At 36.7% G+C, this 27,173-nt stretch overlaps 1 protein-coding gene across 1 annotated transcript; it reads left to right on the top strand.

Annotated features, from left to right (window-relative positions):
* The first annotated feature begins 765 nt into the window (after positions 1-765).
* Positions 766-26,811, top strand: APELA (apelin receptor early endogenous ligand). The gene is made up of 3 exons (XM_019962106.2): positions 766-1,025; positions 2,295-2,384; positions 24,842-26,811. Exons 1-2 carry the CDS (start codon positions 950-952, stop codon positions 2,381-2,383), a joined length of 165 nt encoding a protein of 54 aa, XP_019817665.1. The 5' UTR covers positions 766-949; the 3' UTR covers position 2,384; positions 24,842-26,811.
* Positions 26,812-27,173: the final 362 nt, after the last annotated feature.

The following is a 27,173-nucleotide window of genomic DNA, read 5'->3' as shown; positions in this document are numbered from 1 at the left end:
ACAGTCATTTTCATTTATAAGAGCTGTATATGACAGGCAATAAATAAAACTACAAGCAATCTTGGAGTGTGTGTGAAAAAGATGACAAGAGATGCTTTGTCTTCTGAGCTCATTCATAATTACTGTGTCTGAAATATATCAGCTACCATATGTAAATCTTAACAGAATCTAGATTTCATAAGTTTATGGCTTGGCTGAACTTCCTTTTTTAAAATCCTGGGTGTACTGCAGATGAAAACTATCTGCATTACTTTAGAAATGGCACTTTATAGAATAAAAAAAAATTCTGATTTATTTCAGAACATTCTAAATTCTAGGAATGTTTATTGATGTAAACCCTCATAGATTAAGCTATTTTGAGACTTGGGGCAAACAGTCACCACTTTGCAATAGGTTTGGAAAAGATAAAGTATTTCGGCACTTGCTTTGCCACAAAGCATTCGACGGTCTAAATTAGAGCTTCATAATGCCTTCTGAAAGGAAAAACAGACGTCCTGTCATTCCTCTGGGTTTCTGGATATGGCACCAATGTGCACAACGCAAAGTGTAAACAGATGTAAATAGTGAGGGAGGAGGCCAAGCCAGTGTGTTATTGCACACACTCCCCACAGCCTGATCAGACTCAGGCAGCCTCTCCCAGGGGCTGGCAGCTGACATTTCCACTCAAATCCTGGACTCTTGGCATCACCAATATTTACTTATGGAAATAAAGGGGTGTGGCCTTGGCCGGAGAGGCGGGTGGAGGAGGGGTCTGGGGCCTAAGGGGCTCTGACCGCCTCACAGCACCAGAAACCTTCTCTGCTGTGATCATTAACCTTTCTGGAGAACACAACAAGCTGTGCTCTGAGGTCTGTCTTTAGAATGTGAGGAGAGCCACACAGATACCACACAGACTATTCAAAGAGGGGTTACCTTGTGAGCTTTAGCTCCACTGTGGATTGGCAGAAAAATGAGATTTCACCAGTTCTTTCTTCTATTTGTTATTTTTATGTTGAGTCTTCTACTTATCCACGGACAAAGACAAGGTAGGACTTTGCCCATTTGTAACGGAGTAACTTGATTTCATATCTGTTTGTGTGGATGGGCTTCTGAGCCTGACTGTGTTTCTGTTGAAAATCACTTAGATGTGTGCTTGTTGGGGATGGGGTGGGGGAGGGGGGGTGGAAGGGAGGGTCGGTGGTTGAAGGGGGTTGGGAGTGAGTGTGTAGGAGTTCAGAAGTATGTTTTCTATCCTATTAGGTCTGTTATTTGGATATTTTAAAATAATAGCTGGCTTTTAAAATGATGACAAATATTCTACCACTGTTTTTTCTAAATTCAAAGAAAATCGATCCCCAAACTATCATAGTTACATTGTCCTTATAAGTAAAAAGAGTTATTTCTAGATATATAGTTAGATGTGTCACTTTAAAAAGTGCCATTTGTAGTAGTAGTATGCTTATAGAGCCAAACAAACAAACAAACAAAAAGTCAAAACTGTGTATGGTCAGGATAATATTAAATTACTTGACACATTTTTCAAAGATTATATCTGTTCTGTTGTTCTTAATAGGAACTTAGTAAACAAAGTTATTTTAAAGTGTTTTTACTTCAAAACTAAACATCTAGGAGTTCAAAGCACTGGCAGATTAAAAAAATAATAAATTAGACAGTTTTTTAAGGAAAAAAGCCAAACCTAATTTAAATAGAGAGATGATAACATAGAAATCCAAATATGTTAGATTATTTCCTTGATAATATACTTATCCATTTACAACAGAAAATGGTGCATAACTAATTAAACATTCAGTTTCTGCCTTTTAGTTAACCAGAAGTTTGATCACGGAGATTAGTTCAAATGAGGTCTCTTGATCTGCCCTTTTTACATAAATAAGAAAAATGTTTCAAATTAGCAACTCTGGAAACAGATGATCCCTTCTTAGTGTTTATAGCAATTGAATTGCTATTCAAATTGTTTCCCTTCTAAAATTAGAGAACAATTTGGAAAATATTCTTGTGAAATATTTGTGCTTAATTCACAACATAAACTAAAAGGTCTAGGAGTATTTAGAAAGAAGTCATGTAGGTGGAGAATTTTACTATTAGATCCCAGCATCAATATAAACTGTTAGGAATACCTGCCATGCATTTACATCCCATTAATTTTTTATATCACAATCATATATGAACAGATAGCAGATAATCACAGCATAATTTGGATCCAGAATATTCCCTCACAATCTTCAGATTGTTAAACAGCAACTAATTTTCTGTAAATGCTCTTAACATTTTCCTTCCGCCCTCCCCCTCCCCAGCTAATTTGGCAATGAGAAGAAAATTGCACAGACACAACTGCCTTCAGAGGAGATGTATGCCTCTCCATTCACGAGTGCCCTTCCCCTGAGGTATTTCTAATGGAAAATGGTTTTGGCAATGTTTACATTTTGGCAATGTTCCAGATCAGCTATACCTGAGAATGTTTGTTCATATTTTGAATATGTGATAATGACTTTACTGTGATGTCCCTTGAAGTAATGCATACTATGGTTTGCATACTAACAGAGAAATGAAATGATATTTGGGAATTGCTCTAATAATTTGATGGGATGGATGAGGAAAATGCAGGAAAATCTTGATAACTGTTGAATCTGAGTGATAGTTATATGAGGATTAATACTATTTTGTGTGTTTGAAAATTTTCATAATTAAAAAATCAGGCAGCAGGAGAATTTAGTTAATAATAGATGTATCTGTAACTAGTGTTTTGAAAAAATCTGAATATCTCCCTATGTTATTCAGAACAAGCATATTTCCCATGAACACCATTCTAGGCTTGAAAACATTTAGACAACTTTTCCCAGCTCCATCAAATGGATGATGTATTAACCTCAATATTTAGTAGTATATTCTTCCTGAAAATATTTATTTTCAGATATGAAATCAACTTAATGACATAGCAGTTTTCCAGCTTCACTAATAGAATTAATATTGATGGTTGCATTTTTAAGGATATACTCTGAATAGAATTTTGTTCCTGATTTTACACCACCACCATCACCAGTAGTGTTGTTTGAATCAGTTAACTTCAAACATCACCCAAGTTTAAATAACTTCATACAAAAATAAGAAATTGACATTCCATTGTAATTATTTTAAGCTCTTCAATTCTAATGAAGTATATCTTTTTTTAAAAAAAAGTCATAGAAATTTCCTTCAGCCTGGTTAACATAACACAGGCAATTGCTAAATTAGTCTATTAATTTGGCCTGTGGACTGGAGCATTTATGGCACTATTCATTCAGGGGAATAATGGTTGCTGTTCAGTTCAGTCACTCAGTCGTGTCCGGCTCTTTGCAATTCCATGGACTGCAGCACACCATGGACAGCCTCCCTGTCCATCACCAACTCCCAGAGCTTACTCAAATGCATCTCCACTGAGTGGGTGATGCCATCCAACCATCTCATTCTCTGTTGTCTCCTTCTTCTCCCGCCTTCAATCTTTCCTAGCATTAGGATCTTTTCAAATGAGTAAGCTCTTCACATCAGGTGGCCAAAATATTGGAGTTTCAGCTTCAACATCAGTCCTTTCAATGAATATTCAGGACTGATCTCCTTTAGGATGGCCTGGTTGGATCTCCTTGCAGTCCAAGGGACTATCAAGAGTCTTCTCCAACACCACAGTTCAAAAGCATCAATTCTTTGGCCCTCAGCTTTCTTTATAGTCCAACTCTTACATCCATACTGGAAAAATCAGTATGGATTACTGGAAAGACCATAGCCTTGACTAGATGGACCTTTGTTGCCAAAGTAATGCATCTGCTTTGTAATATGCTGTCTAGTTTGGTCATAACTTTCCTTCCAAGGAGTAAGCATCTTTTAATTTCATGGCTGCAGTCACCATCTGAAGTGATTTTGAAGCCAAAAATAAATAAATAAATGATTGCTGTAGCTAATATGTAATACATGCTTTTCAAACCAGTGAAGACTGTAGTAGAGCATTACATAAAGAAAGAGCAGTTCAGTAATAAGCATTTATCAAGAGGGCTGAGATAAAAAGCCAAAGTCTCTACACCTGCATCTGTAACAAGTTACTCTTTACTATCAAAATATGAAAAATAAATTTGGTCGCAAAATCCAGAAAAATACAGGAGGAAGTTCTTGATCAGCCAATTAGTAGAAACTAAAGCATGCTTTAAAAGTTTTTTATATATTAAAAATCCCTTGGTGTGTGTTGATAATGAATTTCAGTCTCAAATAAATAATGGTAAAATCTGTGCTTAGAAGGAATGGAAGTTCAAGATTTTTCCAGGACTTTTTGAAAGTAACAAGAGGCGTCTCACAGTAGCCAGGAAATTCCTGCATGTTCAGGAAAAGATGCCTCACAAATGCAAACAAAAGCCCTTTAGTAAGTCACAGGTTGTATTGGCTTTCTCCACAAACCACCTGCCATAAAAACTAGGGCTGTAGGTAAATAAGATAGAGTAGTGAAATTTGAACTGTCAAAGTTAAGGAAGATTTTGACCTGTAAACTAAATCTGTAAACCAAAGGGAAACCTAAGTTGAAAGCCATATAAAACATTTAATAATGGCAATACTTTACAAAAGGTAGGTAATCCTTTTAAAGAACTGCTCATGTTACAGCATCCATTTTCTCAGTGTTTAGGCTAGTCCTGCGTTTAAGCTATAGTTCTTTGAAGAATGTGTAAAAGTCACATTTTGGAATCCAGTGATAGTATAACAGCCAATGAAAGAGAAACATTAAGATAATTTCCCCGTGGGAAACTATATTCAATATCCAGTGAACCATAATGGAAAATAATGTGAATAGAAATATATATATATTCCTGAGTCACTTTGCTGTACAGCAGAAATTAAAACAGTATACACCAACTATACTTCAATAATTTTGTTGTAAAAAAAAAAAAAAAAAAAAAGATACTTTCCCAAGATCTTGCCAAACCAGTGCTCTAAGTGTTGTCTTCAGGTTTCATAGCCTGATTCTCACTATCCTGAATATTTGCATGTTTTTCATACGTCTTACAACAAAGATACTTTGACAACTGGATAAAATGCTATAAATATTTGTAGTGGAACTCTGAGGCTGAACTTTCCTTCATTGGTCCACTTTGTTTTCTACATGCTTTAGATAAAATCACCTGTCTTGACTTGATTCGGTTAGGGTTAAGGAAGATTGTAAAAGGACAGGTCAAGTAAACAGTTGACTTTGAATTTTTACAAATTAACCCTTTAGAGTGGTTTAGACTTTCAGCTCACTTGATGGGAAAGCCATGTTATCTTCACTCTATTTTTGCTTCTTCCAGAGTCTTTTTCAAAGACCCCCAGTGAGATAGATTTCCTAATAGTTGAGTTAATTAAATAAAAAAATTAATATAGTTAATTAAATATAAATAAATAGTTAATTAAAATAGTTAATTCAATATAAAATTTATTTTCTTGATATTCTTTTTTCTCAAAAATACTTTGGCAACACTTTCAGCTGTAAGTGAATTAGAGTGAAGGAAAGCAAAAGAAGGGTGTCAGGAAATCCAAATTCAAAGGTTGATGTCAGCGCTACAAAGTGAAAATGAGGTAGGGGCTTTGGACTCTTGATATCCACTTCCAACAGTGTCATCCTGCTATAGGCCTGATTTTATTGATAGTATATGCAAAGGTAACTACACATCTTGTTAACACATACTTTTTCTAGCTTTTTAATAATAATTATAATATATATTCATGGTATAATATTTTTTTCTAACAGTCTGGAAGAATATCAAATCAAAAGTAAAATACTTTCACACTCCCTTATCATCCATGCTCTTTTCTCAGAGGTAATGGCTATGAAAATAGTTTTGGTAAAGCTAAATTAACACATTAAAGGTAAATTAACACATTAATTTAAACTGAGACCCTTGATTGCCATCCAAATACAAGTGTTTATAGTTCTGTATTTTTAATAAAACAGTTAATAAAACTGCTTTTTAATAAAACAATTTTATTGAATCATAGTTGATTTACAATAGTATGTTTGTTTCAGGTGTATAGCCAAGTGATTCAGTTATAAATTTTTTTCAGATTCTTTTCCATTGTAAATTATTATAAGCTACTGGATATAGTTCTTTGTTGCTTATGTATTTTATGTATAGTAGTTGCTTCTGTTAATCCTCATTCTCCTCATTTTGTCCCCCATTTGTAAACCATAAATTTGTTTTCTATGTCTGTGAGTCTATCTTATATATATAGGTTCATTTGTATTATTTCATTCCACTCCCACAGTGGGGCTTTGGTATGCTTTCTCCACACCCAAATACTCTTGTGTGTGATCAACTTTGGTTCTGTCTGCCTTATTCTTAATCACTTACAGTCATGGGCTTCTGATCCCCCATCCACGTCTACCAAATCTCTGTTCTACCTCCAAACCTTTCTGTCTTGTGTGGCCCTTCTCAGTCTTTGGCTTATCCAAAAGCCAACTTCTGCCTTTAGCACGGAATCTCCACTTCAGTGGAGCACTTTGTCTCCACATTAGCAGGGCTCTCTGGAAATAACTCTTCTTACTTTTGGGTATCTCTCAATCCCATCTGGTTATATTTCAAACCTTTAATGACCTCTAGTTCCCTTTAACTTTTTGAAATCCTTATCCAACTCACAGCAAGAGATAATTCCTCTTCCCAGAGAAAATGGAGATAATTAAGGTTCAAACTGGACCCTGCCCTCAAACTACATGCATCTACATCTGCATAATGTCCTGTTTTCCCTTCCTGGCCTTTCATTAAGAGATTTCTCTCTTGGTTATGGGTAATCTCTTCATATCTCAGGAACCTCGATCCAACAATTACTCCCTTTCTTCCCCAGCAGATTCAATATGTTAAAACTGATCTATTTCATCTTTTTAAAAAAAAAGAAAAAAAGGTGTGCCATTTATCCCATGGTGCTCTTTAGTGACCAACCCAGGTTCTTTTCTGCACAATCAGATTTCTTGGAAAAAGTAGTACTTCCTTTTTTCCCATTTAGTTTCAATGCACTGCTCCTGTAGCATTCTGGGAAAGGTCTCTAGTGACTTCCTTCTTCTTGAATCCAATGAATACATCAGCTGTCTCTGTGTCAATAATAGAATGAACTTTCCTTGGTTTCAGTGATACCATGCTCCTTTTTGACCATCTCTGGAATAAATCACTCTGCTTTTCAGGCCCTGTATAGGGTGTCCAACTGCCTATCTGGAGTCACCGCAGCTGCCCTGCAGAAACTTGAAGCCCATGGCCATAGTAGATATATAGATATAAGCCATGGCTTCTGCACAGCTATTCCTATAACTCAGCTCTCCGTTCCAATACCAGTCATGTCAGCAGGAAGGATTTCCCTGATGATATTTTATGTAAAAAAGAAGTACCAAAATAAAATCTTAAAACAGTTCTTCACCCTACCCAAGATACTTCTGTTTTCCTTTTATTGTTTTTCTCCATAAAACCTAATGCCATGTGACATACATAACATATATTTACTTTGTTGTTTGATTAGTATCTTCCTCTCTTGTTGGAATGTAAGTTTCATGAGAACAGGAATTTGCTCTGGTCATAGCTATATACCTGGTAACTGTCATCAACTCTTCAGAAATATTTGATGAGTTATTGAATGAATAGCTAAAAATAGGTTATTTAATTCTTCTCACTCAAATATTTCTCCTTTGTTCTCCAAATTACCATGTATTAGGCACTGTGCTGTGAAATATACATGTAACTGTCCCAGCCTAAACTTCTGAGCACGGTGCCCCAGTGTTCAGTTCTATGTGATTGCCCAGGCTTTCATTTCTACTTGATAACCTGCTTCTTCCTTTATCTCTGTGACTATCTCAGTGCCTCTTATAACTCTCCAGCATGACTTCTACACCTTAACTACTCACTCCAGCCTCCAGGTCTCTTTCTAGAAAGTCCATTTTTTGTTTTATCATATGGTCTTTTTAAACTGTAATGTCATACCTTATGAGCTTGATTAAAGTGTCACATCTTGATTAAAATCCTTAACTGTCTGTAGCCTTCAGGAGGCTGAAGTGAGAACTTCCATAATTTAGCAAGCATCACTTTACAAAAGGTATCTTTCCAGGAGCACCTCTTCTCCCTTGTCCTCTCTCAGAGTGGGTAAGAGTTAAGAAGGGACTGCCTGAGTTCTAGCTCTGGCCACACAACTCATCCCTTGTGAGCCTCCCTTCACTTTCAGGCCTGTAAAATTAAGCTAATAAAGGCATGTACCTTATCATAACCATACCTACTACATAGTAAGTGTTAAACAGATAATAGCTAGAACTGTTACCATTACTTTAAAGTCAGTCCATTCTTCACATCTTACTTTATAGTTACACTTCTGTTCATTTATTCTTTTCCTTACTATCAAGTCATGCTTTGAGACACCTTCCCTGGTTTTGATACCTCCTACTGATTTTATTAAGTGCCCATTTTTTGCTCTCAGCACTGTTTGTATACTTTTGTCAAAGTACTGGACTCACTGCATTGTAATAATGTGTTAACTGACTGGACTCCTTCCCTCCCCCACCACCCCATGGTGAAATTCTCTGAAGGCAGAGTGTGGGTATTCTGACTTTGTTAAATTAACATCTGTTAAGTGGGGGCACAGTACAGAATAGTGAGCCTTATTTAAACAGCTGACCACAGATATGTTGAAATAGAGAAGTTTATTACTCACAGGTCTGAAGCAAGCACCCAGCATGCCTCAAGGGGCCACATGGGAAAGTAATTGGCAGAATGCAGACAGAGAGAAGGGCCGTCATGCATGCAGATGGTGGTTTGCTTTGGATTCCTAGGCAATGGGTCAAATTGACTGATCAATTCAGAACAAGAGTGAGGTTTTGGTCTGCCACAGGGGGTCTTATCTAAGAGGCACATACATAGGTAAACAGACCCTAGGGGCAGGGAGGGTGTTGGTCACAAGGGCTATTGGGAAATCGCCTCAGGAACTTCCATCTGCTTGTGATCTTTCACTACTATCCAGGGCATGCACTTCATTCAGAGTCTGATACTGGCTTAAGGCCCCCACACATAATGCATTCCTGGCAGCAATACCATGGGTCTAAGGCAATGGCACCCCACTCCAGTACTCTTGCCTGGAAAATCCCATGGACTGAGGAGCCTGGTAGGCTGCAGTCCATGGGGTCATGAAGAGTCAGACACAACTGAACGACTTTGCTTTCACTTTTCACTTTTCACTCATGCGTTGGAGAAGGAAATGGCAACCCACTCCAGTGTTCTTGCCTGGAGAATCCCAGGGATGGAGGAGCCTGGTGGGCTGCCATCTATGGGGTCACACAGAGTTGGACATGACTGAAGGGACTTAGCAGCAGCAGCAGCAGTGTTGCTAGACTGTCAACATTCAGTTCAGTTCAGTTGCACAGAGGGGTCCAACTCTTTGTGACCCCATGAACTACAGCACGTCAGGCTTCCCTTTCCATCACCAACTCCCAGAGCTTACTCAAACTCATGTCCATTGAGTCGGTGATGCCATAAAATCATTTCATCTTCTGTTGTCTCCTTCTCTTCCTGCCATCAATCTTTCCCAGCATCAGGTCTTTTCCAATGAGTCCATTCTTTGCATCAGGTGGCCAAAGTATCAGAGTTTCAGCTTCAGCATCAGTCCTTCCAATGAATATTCAGGACTGATCTCCTTCAGAATGGACTGATTGGATCTCCTTGCAGTCCAAGGGACTCTCAAGAATCTTCTCCAACACCACAGTTCAAAAGCATCAATTCTTTGGCCCTCAGCTTTCTTTATAGTCCAACTCTCACATCTTTACATGACTACTGGAAAAACCACAGCTTTGACTAGATGAAACTCTGTAGAAAAAGTAATGTCTCTGCTTTTTAATATGCTGTCTAGATTTGCCATAGCTTTTCTACCAAGGAGCAAGTGTCTTTTAATTTCACAGCTGCAGTCACCATCTACAGTGATTTTAGAGCCCAAGAGAATAAAGTCTGTCGCTGTTTCCATGGTTTCTCTATCTATTTGCCATGAAGTGGCAAATAGTGATGGGACTTGATGCCATGATCGTAGTTTTCTGAATGTTGAGTTTTAAGCCAACTTTTTCACTTTCTTTTTCACTTTCATCAAGATGCTCTTTAGTTCTTCTTCACTTTCTGCCATAATGGTAATATCATCTGCATATCTGAGGTTACTGATATTTCTCCCAGCAATCTTGATTCCAGTTTGTGCTTTGTCCCACTTGGCTTTTCACATGATGTACTCTGCATATAAGTTAAATAAGCAGGGTGACAATATACAGCCTTGATGTACTACTTTCCCTATTTGGAACCAGTCTGTTGTTCCGTGTCAAGTTCTAACTGTTGCTTCTTGACCTGCATACAGATTTCTCAGGAGGCAGGTAAGGTGGTCTGGTATTCCCATCTCTTGAAGAATTTTCCACAGTTTCTCCTGGTCTACACAGTCAAAGGCTTTGGCGTAATCAATAAAGCAGAAGTAGACATTTTTCTGGAATTCACTTGCTTTTTTTATGATCCAACAGATGTTGGCAATTTGATCTCTGGTTCCTCTGACTTTTCTAAAACCAGCTGGAACATCTGGAAGTTGATGGCTCACATACTGTTGAAGGAAGCATGTCTTGGAGAATTTTGAGCTTTACTTTGCCAGAATGTGAGATGAGTGCAGTTGTGCAGTAGTTTGAGCATTCTTTGGCATTGCCTTTCTTGGGGATTGAAATGAAAACTGACCTTTTCCAGTCCTGTGGCACTGCGGAGTTTTCCAAATTTGCTGGCATATTGAGTGCATTACTTTAACAGCATCATCTTTTAGGATTTGAAGTAGCTCAACTGGAATTCCATCACCTCCACTAGCTTTGTTTGTAGCAATGATTCCTAAGGCCCACTTGACTTCACATTCCAAAATGTCTGGCTCTAGGTGTGATCACACCATTGTCATTATCTGGGCCATGAAGATCTTTTTTTATAGTTCTGTGTTTTCTTGCCACCTCTTCTTAATATCTTCTGCTTCTGTTAGTTCCATACTGTTTCTGTCCTTTGTTGTTCCCATCTTTGAATGAAATGCCAAACTGAACTTTTGCTTCCCTACATCTATGCTGTAAGTGTCTGCACTTCCAGGTATGGCTCCGTCATCTTACCAGGTTCAAACTCTGCCTCTCTCCCCTAGGATTCTCTTCCAACTCTATTTTCTGTATGAGGCCCACGCTGATCCAAATAGTTTGAAATAATTTTCCACTCTCAACAATCACTATATTTTTACCAGTAGTTATTTAAAGGAATTTATCATATTCTACTTTATTTCATCAAATCATTAATATTGGAATACAAGCTCATTGACGATAAGACTTGGCCCCTAACATTTAGACTATAATCATCTATAGCCTGAAAGTAGCTTCAAGTATAGGGAATTCTTGAATGGAGTATAATATCTGTAGAATGTCTTGCTCAAAACTAAATATAATATAGAAAATTACTGTATTCTTGATCATAGCCCAGTTGAAACTGTTTACCTCAGACTGGGGCTTGAACCCATGTGCTAGTACTTGAATCCAGCCAAAACCCAGCTTGAGACTCGAAGCCGTGTGGCCATGACTTGAACTTAGCCAAAACCCGCAGCACCTTGTTTCCTTTATTAGGAAGCTCAGGTTCTTGATGTCTCATCACAGAAAGAATTCAGTGAGAGAAAAAGTGATACATAAGAAGATTTATTCAGATTCAGAGAGAAGCAAACTCCACAGACCTCTGTGGCATTGTAGAGGGCAAGTGCAGCTGAAAAATGTGGCATGTGGCATGTGGTTAATTTGTATGGGCTGAGTAATTTAATATGCTAATGAACAGGAGGATTATTCCAACTATTTTGGGGAAGAGGTGGAGATTTCCAGGAATTGGGCCATCACCCATTCTCTGGTCTTTTGACAGTGCCTTGTATCTGTCATGGTACCTCTGGATGTGTCATTTAGCTTGCTAACTGAGGATCAAAGTCTAGTCAAAGTCGAATTGGCTGCCATCTTGGACCCTTTGATTCTAATCTGTTTATGTTGTGTCCTTGGGCTATGTCATTCTTCAAAAAGTCGTGCCCTGTCCCTTTCCCTCCTGTTACAGTGTCCAAGAATCATGTCAGAGAAAATCTTTAAAGTTCCTAATTTACTGATGATATCAAGCTCTTTTATAAAGACCCTGATGCCTTAATGATAATGCATACAATTACTGAATTTATAAATATATAAAATATAGTAGTTATATATATTATTATAATAAATGTTTATTTCCCTATATGAAAAAAAATATATATATGATAGACTAAAGCCTAATTTCAGAGTTTTCTTCACTTTGGAAACTGCTTCCTCATTACAAAGTGTATAATAATTCTTTTTGGAGATATTTGGTTAAAGTAGCTATTCTAGGGACTTCCTTAGTGGTCCAGCAGTTAAGACTGAACTTTTAATGCAAAATGTGAGGGTTGCATCCCTGGTCAAGGAACGTGGATCCCACATGTCTCATGGTGCAGCCAAAAAATTAAAATGAAAAACAAAAAATAGAGTACCTGTTCTCTATCATGTTCAGGAATCTAAAATATCTTTGTAGCATAACTTTTTTGTTCTCTGTTATTCAATTAGTGATATCAGTTAAAATTTATTATTACATAGCAGTAATATATTTGAAAAATATGCTGTTCTTAATAGCAAAAGAGTATTTAAGTGACTTGAGAAAAACTTTTTATTAACAACTTTTTATCAACACATTTCATTCTTGGATGTATTTTTTTTTTTCTTTTTAATAGTGATGTATGGTATTAAATGCCACAGTTCTCTTGACATTATCATTAATATCAAAATATTAGATGAATTCTAAACTTTCCTGATCTTAAAATTATAAGCAGTTATCAACAGAAACTGCAGCCTGGTTTGCTGCAGTCCTTGTGGTTGCAAAGAGTTGGACACAACTGAGCGACTGAACTGACTGACAGATCAAAAGAAATGTTCCAAATCTTTTCAGTGTATCTACAGTTCCTCAGAATATTGCTAATTTATAAATAAAACCCCTGATAATATTTTAATTATAAATTAAATCCTGTTACCACTCAAAATAAAATAACAAGGCAAACCACATATCTTCTGCTTTGCTTTGTTAAAATTCTATTAGAGAAGAAAAATAAGCAGAATATACAGTCTTTCCCAAGGATTCCTCTACTGATTTCAGCCCTGCACACCTGTTGTCATATCCAGAGCTTGGTCACACACTGTCACTATTCCAACCTCATTCCAATGAAGCATTGACCATTGACTGGTCCCTTTCTTTTGCTAAGATTATATAATTCATTATTTCCATAATTGCTGCCAATATTACAGGTTTTCCTGATGCTCTGTCTTCATCTCATTGTTTTGGAAGAATTCTGAAGTCTTCAGACAGGCATTTTATTACTGTTGGAGAATATACAAGCAGTCGGATTGGAAATGCTTCAAATTCTTCATCCAGTCCCAAATTGTCTGGAAAAACCTGCATTTCTGTGGTCAACTTGCTGCATTGCACTCCACAATAACTGTTTCTAACTTTTTCTACTCACTTTAAGTTTTAGACCATTATTTTAAAGAAGATGGCCTTGCCTCATATCATAGAGAAAAGAGAAGTCAGCACATGGTATATCCCTCAGCTTCCAAGTATAAAACAAGACTCCTACCTAATCTAGTCCCCACTCTACCCACACCAACCCTCCTTTTCCTCTATGTGTCATAGAAGGTATTACCTCCATCTATGCATGGATCCCTTTCCTTCTGACTTTCTCAGGAACCTCAAACTGCCACATCTTCTCAATGAGAATAAGAAAAGTTTATTTATTTAGAACTTGCTATAGCAAGGGAGTCAATTACTGTCACTCTTTGTCTATTATGAATAATTCTGTTCTGGACATTCATGTACAAGTTTTTGTTTGTACATATGTTTTCAGGTATTTGGGGTATATATCCAAGAGTGAGATTGTTGGATTATATAGTGTTTCTATGTTTAACTTATAGAGGAACTGCCACAATGGTTGCAGCAATTTATATTCCTAACAGCATTATATAAGGGTTCCAATTTTTCTATATTCTTACCAATAGTTGTTATTATAGCCATAGTAGTGGATGTTAAATGATGATTAACATTACAGTGATTTTGATTACATTTCTCTAATGATTAACCATACTGAGCATCTTTTCATGTTCTCATTGACCATGTGTCTATCTCCTTTAGAGAACTGTCTATCCAAATTCTTTGCACATTTTTTTTTTCAATTAACTTACTTGTCTTTTAATAGTTAAGATGTAAAGTTCAGTTAAGTGCTCAGTTGTGTCCAACTCAATGCGACCCCATGGACTGCAGCATGCCAGGCTTCCCTGTCCATCACCATCTCCTGGAGCTTGCTCAAACTCATGTCCATCGAGTCAGTGATGCCATCCAGCCATCTCATCTTCTGTCATCCCCTTCTCCTCCTGCCTTCAATCTTTCCCAGATCAGGGTCTTTTCCAGTGAGTCAGTACTTCACATCATGTGGCCAGAGTAGCCTCAGCACCAGTCCTTCCAATGAATATTCAGGACTGATTTCCTTTAGTATTGAATGGCTTGGCTTAATCTTACAGTCCAAGAGGCTGTCAAGAGTCTTCTCCAATACCACAGTTCAAAAGCATCAATTCTTCGGCACTCAGCTTTATTTATGGTCCAGCTTTCACATCCATACTTTTATATATTTGAATACATAGCCCTCATCAGGTACATGATTTGAAAATTAGTTTCTTCCATCCTATTAGCTGTCCTTTCATTTTCTGTGTTGTCTTTTGAGCACAAAAGTTTTTAGTTTTGGTAAAGTTCCATTTGTCTATTTTTCCCCCCTTTGGTTGTTTGTGCTTTATGTGTTGTATTAAAAATACCATTGACTAATCCAAGGTCACAAATAATTTATATTTACATTTATATTTCCTTCCAAGAGTTTTATAGTTTTGTCTTTTATATTTATGCCTGTAATATTTAGAGTTAAATTTTGTGTATGGTGTGAGGAAGGGGTTCAACTTCTTTTGCATGAAGATATCCAAATTCTCTAACACCATTTGTTGAAATTACTATTTTTCACCCACTGAATTACCCTAGCACTACTGGCATTAATGTCAAAAATCTGTAGACCACAAATGTAAGAATTTATATCTGGACTTTCAGTTCTGTTTCATTGATCTGTATGTCACTCCTTGAATTAATCCTATGAGTCCTATTGATTATTGTAATATTGTAGCATGTTTTAAAATCAGAATGTGTGAGTCTTCCAATTTTGTAGTTATTCAAGATTGTTTTGGTTATTCTAGTTCACTTGAATTCCCATACAGATTTTAACATTAGGTTGTAGTTTCTGCAAAAAGTCAGCTGTGACTTGGATAGCAGTATGTTTAATTTGGAGATCAATGTGAAAAATATTGCCTTTTTTTAAATTAATGAATTAGTTTTTGGACAGTGTTGGCTATTTGTTGCTGAAGGTGAGCCTTCTCTAGTTGTGATGAGTGAACTTCTCATTGCAGTGGCTTCTCTTGTGGAGCATGAATTCTAGGTGTGCAGGCTTCAGTAGATGTGGCTTGCAGGCTCAGTTGTTGTGGCACAGGGCTTCATTGTACCTATCATATGCTAAATCAAAACAACAACAAAAATCAATAATTTAAAAAGACTGAAATCATCAAGCAACTTTTCCAACCACAATGGTATGAGACAAGAAATCACCTATAAGAAGGGGAAAAAAAAAATGCAAGAAACCATAATTGCCTTCTCCAATAAGCATATGTAGGTTAAACAATATATGACTAAGCAAACACAGTTAGTCACTGTTGAAATCAAAGAGGAAATTTTAAAATACCTTGAGACAGAGAAGATGGAAATGTAATTATCCAAAATCTGTGGGACATAGCAAAAGCAGTTCAAAGAGGGAAGTTTATAGTGATACAAACCTACCTCAGAATCAAGAAAAATCTCAAGTAAATAATCTAACATTATACCTGAAGGATTTAGAAGAAAATAAAAACCCAAAATTAGTTGAAAAAAATGAAGAATAAAAGTAGAATAAAGATTGGGGCAGAAATAAATTAAATAGAGACAAAATTTTTAAATAAAAAAGATAAGTGAAATAGATTTTTTTAAAAATTAATAAACATTTAGCCAGACTCATGAAGGAAAAAACAAAAAAATAAAGAGGGCCCAAATAAATAAAATTAGAAATGAAAAGGTAGCAGATACAACCAACACCACAGACAGAAATACAAAGACTCATAAGAAATTACTATGTACAATGATACTCCAATAAAATGGTCAACGTGGAAGAAATGTATAAATACCTAGAAATGTACAGTCTCATAAGACTAACTAAATAAGGAAAAATAGAAAACATGAACAAACTAATTACAAGTAATCAAATTTATCAGTAATCGAAAAACTCCCAACAAACAAAAGTCTAGGACCAGAGGCCTTCACAGGTGAATTCTACCCAACAGTTGAAGAAAAGTTAACAACTCTCTTCTCATAGTAATCTAAAAAACTGAAGAATAAACACTGAAAATCTTTCTATGAAGCCATAGTATCATCAGTTCAATTCAGTTCAGTCGTTCAGTCGGGTCCGACTCTTTGTGACCCCATGAATCGCAGCACGCCAGGCATCCCTGTCCATCACCAACTCCCGGAGTTCACTCAAACTCAGGTCCATCAAGTCGGTGATGCCATCCAGCCATCTCATCCTCTGTGCTCCCCTTCTCCTCCTGTCCCCAATCCCTCCCAGCATCAGAGTCTTTTCCAATGAGTCAACACTTTGTATGAGGTGGCCAAAGTATTGGAGTTTCAGCTTCAACATCAGTCCTTCCAATGAACACCCAGGACTGACCTCATTTAGGATGGACTGGTTGGATCTCCTTGCAGTCCAAGGGACTCTCAAGAGTCTTCTCCAACAAAGCATCAGTTCTTCAGCGCTCAGCTTTATTCACAGTCCAACTCTCACATCCATACATGACATTGGAAAAACCATAGCCTTGACTAGACGGAACTTTGCTGGCAAAGTAATGTCTCTGCTTTTGAATGTGCTATCTAGGTTGGTCATAACTTGCCTTCCAAGAAGTAAGTATTTAATTTCATGGCTGCAATCACCATCTGCAGTGATTTTGGAGCCAAAAATAAATAAATAAATAAAGTCTGACACTGTTTCCACTGTTTACCCATCTATTTACTAAAGTCAGAAAAAGACACCAAAAGTAAAATAATTATAGGCCAATATCACTAATGAACATAGATGCAAAAGTTCTCAACATAATATTAGCAAACCAAATTCAACAATCTAGTAAAAGGATAACACATCATGATCAAGTGGGATTTATCACAGTGATGGTTCCATATCCACAAATAAATCAATATAATAGAACTGCATTAACATATTGAATAAAAATTGTATGCCTTTCTCAATAGGTGGAACAAGAGTTTTTGACAAAGTGCAGGGTATATTTTTGATTAAAAGTTTCAAAAGAGTGGGAATAGGGAGAACATACCTAAGCATAATAAAGATCATATATGACAAAATTAGAGCTTTTCCTTTACAGTGAAAAGCTGAAAGCATTCTTCCAAGATCAGGAACAAGAAAAAATTGCCCACTCTTGCTAATGTAATTCAACATAGTATTAAAAGTACTTGCCACAACACTCAGACAAAAAAAGAAATAAAAGGATTCTAATTTGGAAAGAAATAAATCAAACTGTTACTGCCTGTGGATGAGATGATGCTATATATAAGTAGTCCCCAGCCATTGTGGCACATGGGATGGGTTTTGTGAAAGACAGTTTTTCCATGGACTTCAGGTGGGAGGTTTCAAAATGATTCAAGTGCATTACATTTATTGTGCACTTTATTTCTATTATTATTATGTATAAAAATAAAGCTCCACCTCAGATCATCAGGAATTAGGTCCCAGAGGCTGGGGACCCATGCTATATGCAGAATTCTAAGGATATCATAAAAACTACTAGAACTCATCAATGAATTCAATAAAGTAGCAGGATACAAATTACACAGAAATCTACTGCATTTATATGGGTTAGTAGACGGAGAAGGTAATGGCACCCCACTCCAGTACTCTTGCCTGGAAAATCCCATGGACGGAGGGGCCTGGTGGGCTGCAGTCCATGGGGTTGCTAGGAGTCGGACACAGCTGAGCAACTTCACTTTCACTTTTCACTTTCATGCATTGGAGAAGGAAATGGCAACCCATTCCAGTGTTCTTGCCTGGAGAATCCCAGGGACAGGGGAGCCTGGTGGGCTGCCATCTATGGGGTCGCACAGAGTCGGACACGACTGAAGCGACTTAGCAGCAGGGTTAGTAGAAAGAGAAATTACGGATACAATCCTATTTACAATTCCATCAAGAATGAACTACCTAGGAATAAATGCAAGTAAGAAGGTAAAATCTATATTCATAAAACTATAAGATATTGATTTAAAAAAAAGTAAAGATTAATACAAATGAAAGATATACCATGTTCATGAACTGGAAGAATTAATATTGTTAAAGTTACCACATTACCCAAGAGAATCTACAGAGTCAATGCAATTCCCATCAAAATACCAATGGCATTTTTCTTACGAATAATTCTAAAAGTTCTATGGAAACGTGAGAAACCCTAAATAACCAGAACAATCTTGAGAAAGAAGAAAATGCTTGCAGATAATGGTTCCTGATTTCAAACTCTATTATAAAGACACAGTAATCAAAACAGTATAGTAGTGGCACAAAAACAGACACATAGACCAATGGAACTAAATAGTGAGGCCAGAAATAAACTCATACACGTATGACCAGTTAATCTACAATGAAGGAGGCAAGGGTTTACAATGGGGTAAAGAGAGCCGCTTCAACAATTTAGGAGAACTGGACAGCTATATGCAAAAAAATATACTATTTTTTAAATATACTATAGTCAAAAAAAGGAATATACTACTCTAAAAAAAAAAAGAAAAACTACTTTTGACATCATATAAAAAATTAACTTAAGTGTAAGGCCTGAAACCATAAAACTCCTAGAAGAAAAAAATAGATGGTATGCTCTTTGACATCAGTCTTAGCAATATTTTTTTGGATCTGTCTCCTCAGGCAAATGCAACAAAATGAAAAATAAACAAATGGGACCATATCAAATTAAAAAAAATTTGCACATTGTAGGAAACTATAAACAAGCCAAAAATATAGCCTACTCAATGGGGGAAGATATTTTTAAAAGGATAATGCAATAAAGGGTAATATTCAAAATATACAAAGAACTCACAACTCACAACAGAGTGGTTCCAAATAGGAAAAGGAGTATGTCAAGGCTGTATATTGTCACCCTGCTTATTTAACTTATATGCAGAGTACATCATGAGAAACGCTGGGCTGGAGGAAGCACAAGCTGGAATCAAGATTGCTGGGAGAAGTATCAATAACCTCAGATATGTAGGTGACACCACCCTTATGGCAGAAAGTGAAGAGGAACTAAAGAGCCTCTTGATGAAAGTGAAAGAGGAGAGTGAAAAAGTTGGCTTAAAGCTCAACATTCAGAAAACTAAGAATATGACATCCGATGCCATCACTTCATGGGAAATAGATGGGGAAACAGTGGAAACAGTGGCTGACTTTATTTTTTGGTGTTCCCAAATCACTGCAGATGGTGATTGCAGCCATGAAATTAAAAGACATTTACTCCTTGGAAGGAAAGTTATGACCAACCTAGACAGCATACTAAAAAGCAGAGACGTTACTTTGCCAACAAAGGTCCGTCTAGTCAAGGCTACGGTTTTTCCAGTAGTCATGTGTGGATCTGAGACTTGGATTATAAAGAAATCTGAGTGCAGAAGAATTGATGCTTTTGAACTGTGGTGTTGGAGAGGACTCTCCAGAGTCCCTTGGACTGCAAGGAGATCCAACCAGTCCATCCTAAAGGAGATCAGTCCTGGGTGTTCATTGGAAGGACTGATGTTGAAGCTGAAACTCCAGTATTTTGGCCACCTGATGCGAAGAGCTGACTCATTTGAAAAGACCTTGATGTTGGGAAAGATTGAAGGCAGGATGAGAAGGGGACAACAGAGGATGAGATGGTTAAATGGCATCACCGATTCGATGGACATGAGTTTGGGTAAACTCTGGGAGTTGGTGATAGACAGGGAGGTCTGGCTTGCTGCAGTTCATGGGGTCACAATGAGTCAGACACGACTGAGCAACTGAACTGAACAGAACTGAACATACAACTCAACGTCAGAAACAAAGAAAAACAAATAACTTGATTAAAAAATAGGCAGAGGACCTGAATAGACGTTTTTCAGAAGATATACATATATAGCCACATACATATGAAATGATTCTCAACAGTCTCCAATAATCAGGAAATGCAAATCCAAACCACAATGAAATTTTACTCCTAAGTGAAAATTAGTTATATTTTGCTCTACCATATATTTAAAATGCATTGCTTTTGTTGTCATTCAGTCACTCAGTTGTTTCTGACTCTTTGTGACCCAATGGACTGTAGAATGCCAGGCTACTATCTCCTGAGTTTGCTCAAACTCAACCCCATTGAGTCAATGATGCCACCCAACCATCTCATCCTCTGTTGCCCCTTCTATTTCTGCCCTCAATCTTTCCCAGCATCTGCGTATTTTCAAATGAGTCAGCTTTTTGCATCATGTGGCCAAAATATTTAAGCTTCAGCTTCAGCATCAGTTGTTCCAATGAATATTCAGGGTTGATTCCCTTTAGGGTTGACTGGTTTGATCTCCTTGCTATCCAAGGAACTCTGAAGAGTCTTCTCCAGCACCACAGTTCAAAAGCATCAATTCTTTGTCTCTCAGCCTTTTTTATTGTCCAGCCCTCACATCTTCGATCCTTGGGTTGGGAAGATCCCCTGGAGAAAGGAATGGCTATCCGCTCCAGTGTTCTGGCTTGGAGAATTCCACGGACCGTCTAGACCATGGGGTCGCAAAGAGTCAGGCACAACTGAGCGACTTTCACTCTCACATCTGTACGTGACTACTGGAAAAACCATAGCTTTGACTATATGGACTTTGTAGACAAAGTAATTTATCTGCTTTTCTTCCAAGGAACAAGCATCTTTTAATTTCATGGCTGCAGACACAATCCACGGTTGTTTTGGAGCCCAAGAAAACAAAATCGGTCACTGTTTCCCCATCTGTTGCCGTAAAGTGATGGGACTGGATGCCATGAATGTTGAGTTTTAGGCCAGCTTTTTCACTCTCCTCTTTCATCTCATCAAGATGCTCTTTAGTTCCTCTTCACTTTCTGCCATTAAGGGTAGTGTCATCTGCATATGTGAGGTTACTGGTATTTCTCCCAGCAATCTTGATTCCAGTTTGTACTTCATTGAGCTTGACACTTCTCATGATGTACTCTGCATGTAAGTTACATAAGCAGAGTGACAATATACAGCCTTGATGTACTCCTTTCCCAATTTGGAACCAGTTCATTGCTCAATGTCCAGTTCCAACTGTTCCTTTTTGACCTGCATACAGATTTCTCAGGAGGCAGGTAAGATCGTCTGATATTCCCATCTCTTGAAGAATTTTCCACAGTTTGTTGTGGTCTACACAGTCAAAGGCTTTAGCATAGTGAATGAAGCAGAAGTAGATTTTTTTTCTGGTATTTTCTAGCTTTATCTATGATCCAACAGATATTGGCAATTTGATCTCTGGTTCCTCTGCCTTTTCTAAATCTAACTTGTCCATCTGGAAGTTCTCAGTTCACATACTGTTGAAATCTGGCTTGAAGGATTTTGAGCATTGCTAGCATGTGAAATGAGTGCAATTGTGCAGTAGTTTGAACATTCTTTGACATTGCCCTTCTTTGAATTGGAATGAAAACTGACTTTTTCCAGTCCTGTGGCCATTGCTGAGTTCTCCAAATTTGTTGGCATATTGAGTGCAGCACTTTAACAGCATCATCTTTTAGGATTTGAAATCGCTTTTTGACCTGCATACAGGTTTCCTAGGAGGCAGGTACGGTGGCCTGGTATTCCCATCTCTTAAGAATTTTTCATAGTTAGTTGTGATCCACACAATCAAAGGCTTTAGTATAGTCAATGAAGCAGAAGTAGATGTTTTTCTTAAAATCGCTTGCTTTTTCTATGATCCAGTGGATGCTGGCAATTTGATCTCTGGTTCCTCTGCCTTTTCTAAATCCATTGCTTTCTAAGTCTAATGCATTACTAAGTGCTACTGCTGCTGCTGCTAAGTCGCTTCAGTCATGTCCAACTCTGTGCGACCCCATAGACGGCAGCCCACCAGGCTCCCCCATCCCTGGGATTCTCCAGGCAAGAATACTGGAGTGGGTTGCCATTTCCTTCTCCAATGCATGAAAGTGAAAAGTGAAGTGAAGTTGCTCAGTCATGTCCAACTCTTCACGACCTCATGGACTGCAGTCTACCAGGCTCCTCTGTCCATGGGATTTTCTAGGCAAGAGTACTGGAGTGGAGTGCCATCGCCTTCTCCATACTAAGTCCTAAGCAATAGTCTAATAGTACTAAAATTAGTACTATTCTAGTACTAAATTGTCTTATAGTACTAAGATTCCTCAGGACCATTTTAAAAAATTGAACTATAAAAATAGAAAGCCCAGAGATAAATCCATGCACCTATGGACACCTTATCTTTGACAAAGGAGGCAAGAATATACAATGGAGAAAAGACAAATCTCTTTAACAAGTGGTGCTGGGAAAACTGGTCAACCACTTGTAAAAGAATGGAACTTTCTAACACCATACACAAAAATAAATTCAAAATGGATTAAAGATCTAAATGTAATACCAGAAACTATAAAACTCCTAGAGGAAAACATAGGCAAAATACTCTCTGACTTAAATCATAGCAGGATCCTCTATGACCCACCTCCCAGAGTAATGGAAATAAAAGCAAAAATAAACAAATGGGACCTAACTAAACTTAAAAGCTTTTGCACAAGGAAGGAAACTATAAGCAAGGTGAAAAGATAGCCTTCAGAATGGGAGAAAATAATAGCAAATGAAGCAACTGACAAAGAATTAATCTCAAAAATATACAAGCAACTCCTGCAGCCCAATTCCAGAAAAATAAGTGACACAAACAAAGCATAGGCCAAAGACTTAAACAGATGTTTCTCCAAAGAAGACATACAGATGTCTAACAAACACATGAAAAGATGCTCAACATCACTCATTATCAGAGAAAATCAAATCAAAACCACAATGAGGTATCATATCACGTCAGTCAGAATGGCTGCTATCCAAAAGTCTACAAACAATAAATGATGGAAAGGGTGTGGAGAAAAGGGAACCCTCTTACACTGATGGTGGGAATGCAAACTAGTACAGCCACTATGGAGAACAGTGTGGAGAGTCCTTTAAAAACTGAAAATAGAATCACCATATGACCCAGCAAGCCCACTGCTGGGCATACACACTGAGGAAACCAGAAGGGAAAGAGACACATGTACCCCAATGTTCATCGCAGCACTGTTTACAATAGCTAGGACATGGAAGCTACCTAGGTGTCCATTGGCAGATGAATGGATAAGAAAGCTGTGGTACATATACACAATGGAATATTACTCAGCCATTAAAAAGAATGCATTTGAATCAGTTCTAATGAGGTGGATGAAACTGGAGCCTATTATTCAGAGTGAAGTAAATCAGAAAGAAAAACACCAATACAGTATACTAACGCATATATATGGGATTTAGAAAGATGGTAACAATGACCCTATATTCAAGATAGCAAAGAGACACAGATGTAAAGAACAGACTTTTGGACTCTGTGGGAGAAGGCAAGGGTGGGATGATTTCAGAGAATAACATTGAAACATGTATATTGTCATATGTGAAATAAATCACGAGTCCAGGTTCAATGCATGAGACAGGGTGCTCAGAACTGGTGCACTGGGATGACCCTGAGGCACAGGATGGGGAGGGAGGTGGGAGGGAGGTTCAGGATGGGGAACACATGTACATCCGTGGCTGATTCATGTGAATGTACAGCAAAAACCATCACAATATTGTAAAGTAATTAGCCTCCAGTTAAAATAAATAAATAAAAAATAAAATTACAAAATTGAATTATAGTTTATGTATGTTACAGGTATACAATATACTGATTCACAATTTTGGAATTTTATGCCCCATGTATAATTATTATAAATATTAGCTATATTTTCCTGTGTTGTACCATATATCTTTGTAGTTTGTTTTATACATGATAGTTTGTAACTCTTGACCTCCTTATCCCCACCTTGCCCTTCTCTGCTTCCCTGTCCTCACTGGTAATCACTAGTTTGGTCTCTTTATCCATGAGTTTGTTTTGTTGTTGTTGTTATATTCACTAGTTTGTTGTATTTTTTAGGTTCTACATATAAGTTATATCATACAAAGAAAAGACAAAATGTTTGTCTTTTTGGGGGACAATTTTATGAGTTAGATAAAATACACCTAATTAAGATTTGGGTCCTGATATCTTTGATTTGATCCCAGTAACTTTCTTAGCGGGTGTAAGTATTAGGATCAATATCCAAAATGTTTTTTAAAAATAGTTAAGACTACCAGTGTGGGTCACTGAGTAAAGAAAGTTTATTAGATGAAAAATAATTTAACATAAAACCCTCTTTAATAGCATAAGTTCAGACTTCTAAAGAAATACAATGCTGTACTTATATTGAAAGGTAAGTAAATATGAAGTTAATTTCAGCACTAAAAAACCTTAGCAAATTTTCATAATTAATTGGCTATAAAAAGAAATTAAGAATGAGTAAATTGGTTTGCTGGATAACGTTTCTTATTATATGTTTCTTTCTCCTTTGCTTCCAAATACAGATCTTCTCTATCTAACTTCACTGAGTCTGTCAGAAGAAGACTGAAGGAAAAGATACCCACCCACATAATACTGTGATTGTTTAGAAGTTCCTGTATGAAAAGAAGTTGTTTGAAAGCACCTGGCAGTTTATTAGTTTCACCTGGATTCCCTTCTGCCTGGTTCTCTTGTAGGGAGAAAATATCAAATTCAAATGCAATTCCAGTCTGAAGTATAATTACTTGCTTGCAGAGCAAAATTGTTTATCTTTTTCTGCACATTGTTATTCTTACTTGGTTTAAGAAGAAAAACCGTTTAATGTTTTAGAACTTTATAATAGTAAAATATATGAGTTTAGAATTGTTCTTTCCTAGTCTTAAAATTTTCCAAAGGTATTAAAATTACTTTGTATATGTATGAATATTTTTTTAAAAAATCCTAAATTTGAGATCAATTGCATTGACTATCTGGTTTTGCAGAATAAGGAGAAAACAATTAGTTAATTATTTATATAGAAACACTAAGAAATAAACTTAATTGCTGCCAGTTTTATGTAATAGGCTTTAATGTTTATGAATGTATTTTTTTACTTTGAATATAATATCCATTTAAACTTGTAAAAGAAAGTCTGAAATACTAATTGTAGCTCATTTTATATTACAACCAAAGTGTTCATTTCTGAACCTGTTCTTCAACATGTCATCATAAGAAGCCAGTGTTTGATTTCTTTTGAAATTCTGTTTAATGCTCTTTTTCTTCATTTGTATAGATAGCTTCCTAGAAAGGCCAACTAAGAAGTGACATTTAAAATACACTTATGCCAATGAAGTCTCAAGCAGAGCAATGTTTATCAGTACACATCACTCTGTTGGGCTTTATATTAGTATTATCAACTGGTAGTGGTGAGGCATGTAAATAAGATATCAGAAGGAATTCAATAATATGATATCCCAAGAAAGGCACTATCCTAGGTCTGAATTGTATTGATAATTAGTTGTTCTCAAGTTAAGTATACTTTTAATTTGTATTTATCAAAGACTGTTAGCTCAGTGACATATTTTACAGTAAGTTAATTCTAGGTATGAAGCTTACCTATTTATGTCTTGACTATAAATTTTACTTTGTAAACATTCTAGAATGGGAGAATCCATTAACCCTTAACCCCTATTTGCCAAAACAGAAGACTGGGATTTATATATAAAGATTTTGAAATAGAAATTATGATATGAAAATTTGTCTCCCTTTCATAGCTTATTCACAGTGTTTTGGTGGCTAGAAGGTGCTTATTAATATTACTGTTATTAAATTTACACACAAAAGATTTTTATGAAATGTGTTATTAAATTATTTAAATTATATATTTGGGGGAAACTCTAAATTATTTTCCAATGAATTAGAATTCCTTCACACAAGTTCATTTAAGTAGAAACATAAGCTATTAACCATGATATTTATGTTTAAAACATATATGTGCTTGTTTATGTAATTTGTACAAAAAAAAGAAAAGATTCATACAGTTCAGTTACATCTCATGGAATATAAGCCATACTTCTGCAAGTACAGATTCTCACATTCACAGGAAAAATTGAAAACCAGTCATAATTAAATGCTTATAGATTTCTACATATACAATTTCAGTAATTGTTTAATAAAACACTCAGCGATTTGAGTGCCTAGTTGACCTTACTTGTATAAGTTCCAAGTGTTGAACATAGCATGGTTTTCTTGATACTTGTCTCTTTTTTCATTGTTCCTTTTCATTGGGACATTTATGACTGATCATACCCTGCCAATGGAGATCTTTTACTTAATTCAAGATTATCAGAGGAAAGGCAAAGTTCCTCTCAAAATTTATAAAAATCTCAACTAGTGGTATTTATGTTGAAGGTGGCATACTAGAACAAGTCTGTGGCAATAGAGCTGTACTTTATTCTTTACTGGCAAGATGAAGGGCAAACCATAGGAGTGTCAAATACATGTACTTTAAACTCTACCTTCCCTGTGATTTGGTGTTTGTTTTATTTTTCTCTTAAAAGTTCTTTGCAATTTCTAACATTTTCAGAAGACAAAAAGAAAATGTATACAGTTTAATCAAGATGGCTAAGGAGATCAGAAGTAACTGTGCCACCTCAATTTAGGGTCATGGGTGAGTCAGTGAAGTGGAGCAGATAGAGAGTAGTGTATGAAAGAAAAGTTGTAATCTCTTCTTTCTTGGTTCAGTCCTTTCTAAACTCTATGAAATCAGTGAAGGTTTTGGTTCCTTCATCATTTTCACTTTCCTTCACAGAGCCAGTGATCACGTCACATGTCCACAGTGCCCAGGGTCACCCCACCACCCAGACCCAGTACCTGGGC

Source organism: Bos indicus, chromosome 6 (genome assembly GCF_029378745.1).
Source record: "Bos indicus isolate NIAB-ARS_2022 breed Sahiwal x Tharparkar chromosome 6, NIAB-ARS_B.indTharparkar_mat_pri_1.0, whole genome shotgun sequence".
Taxonomy (NCBI): Eukaryota; Metazoa; Chordata; class Mammalia; order Artiodactyla; family Bovidae; genus Bos; species Bos indicus.
The sequence above is the reverse complement of the archived record's forward strand: the minus strand, read 5'-3'. Positions and strand labels throughout refer to the sequence as shown.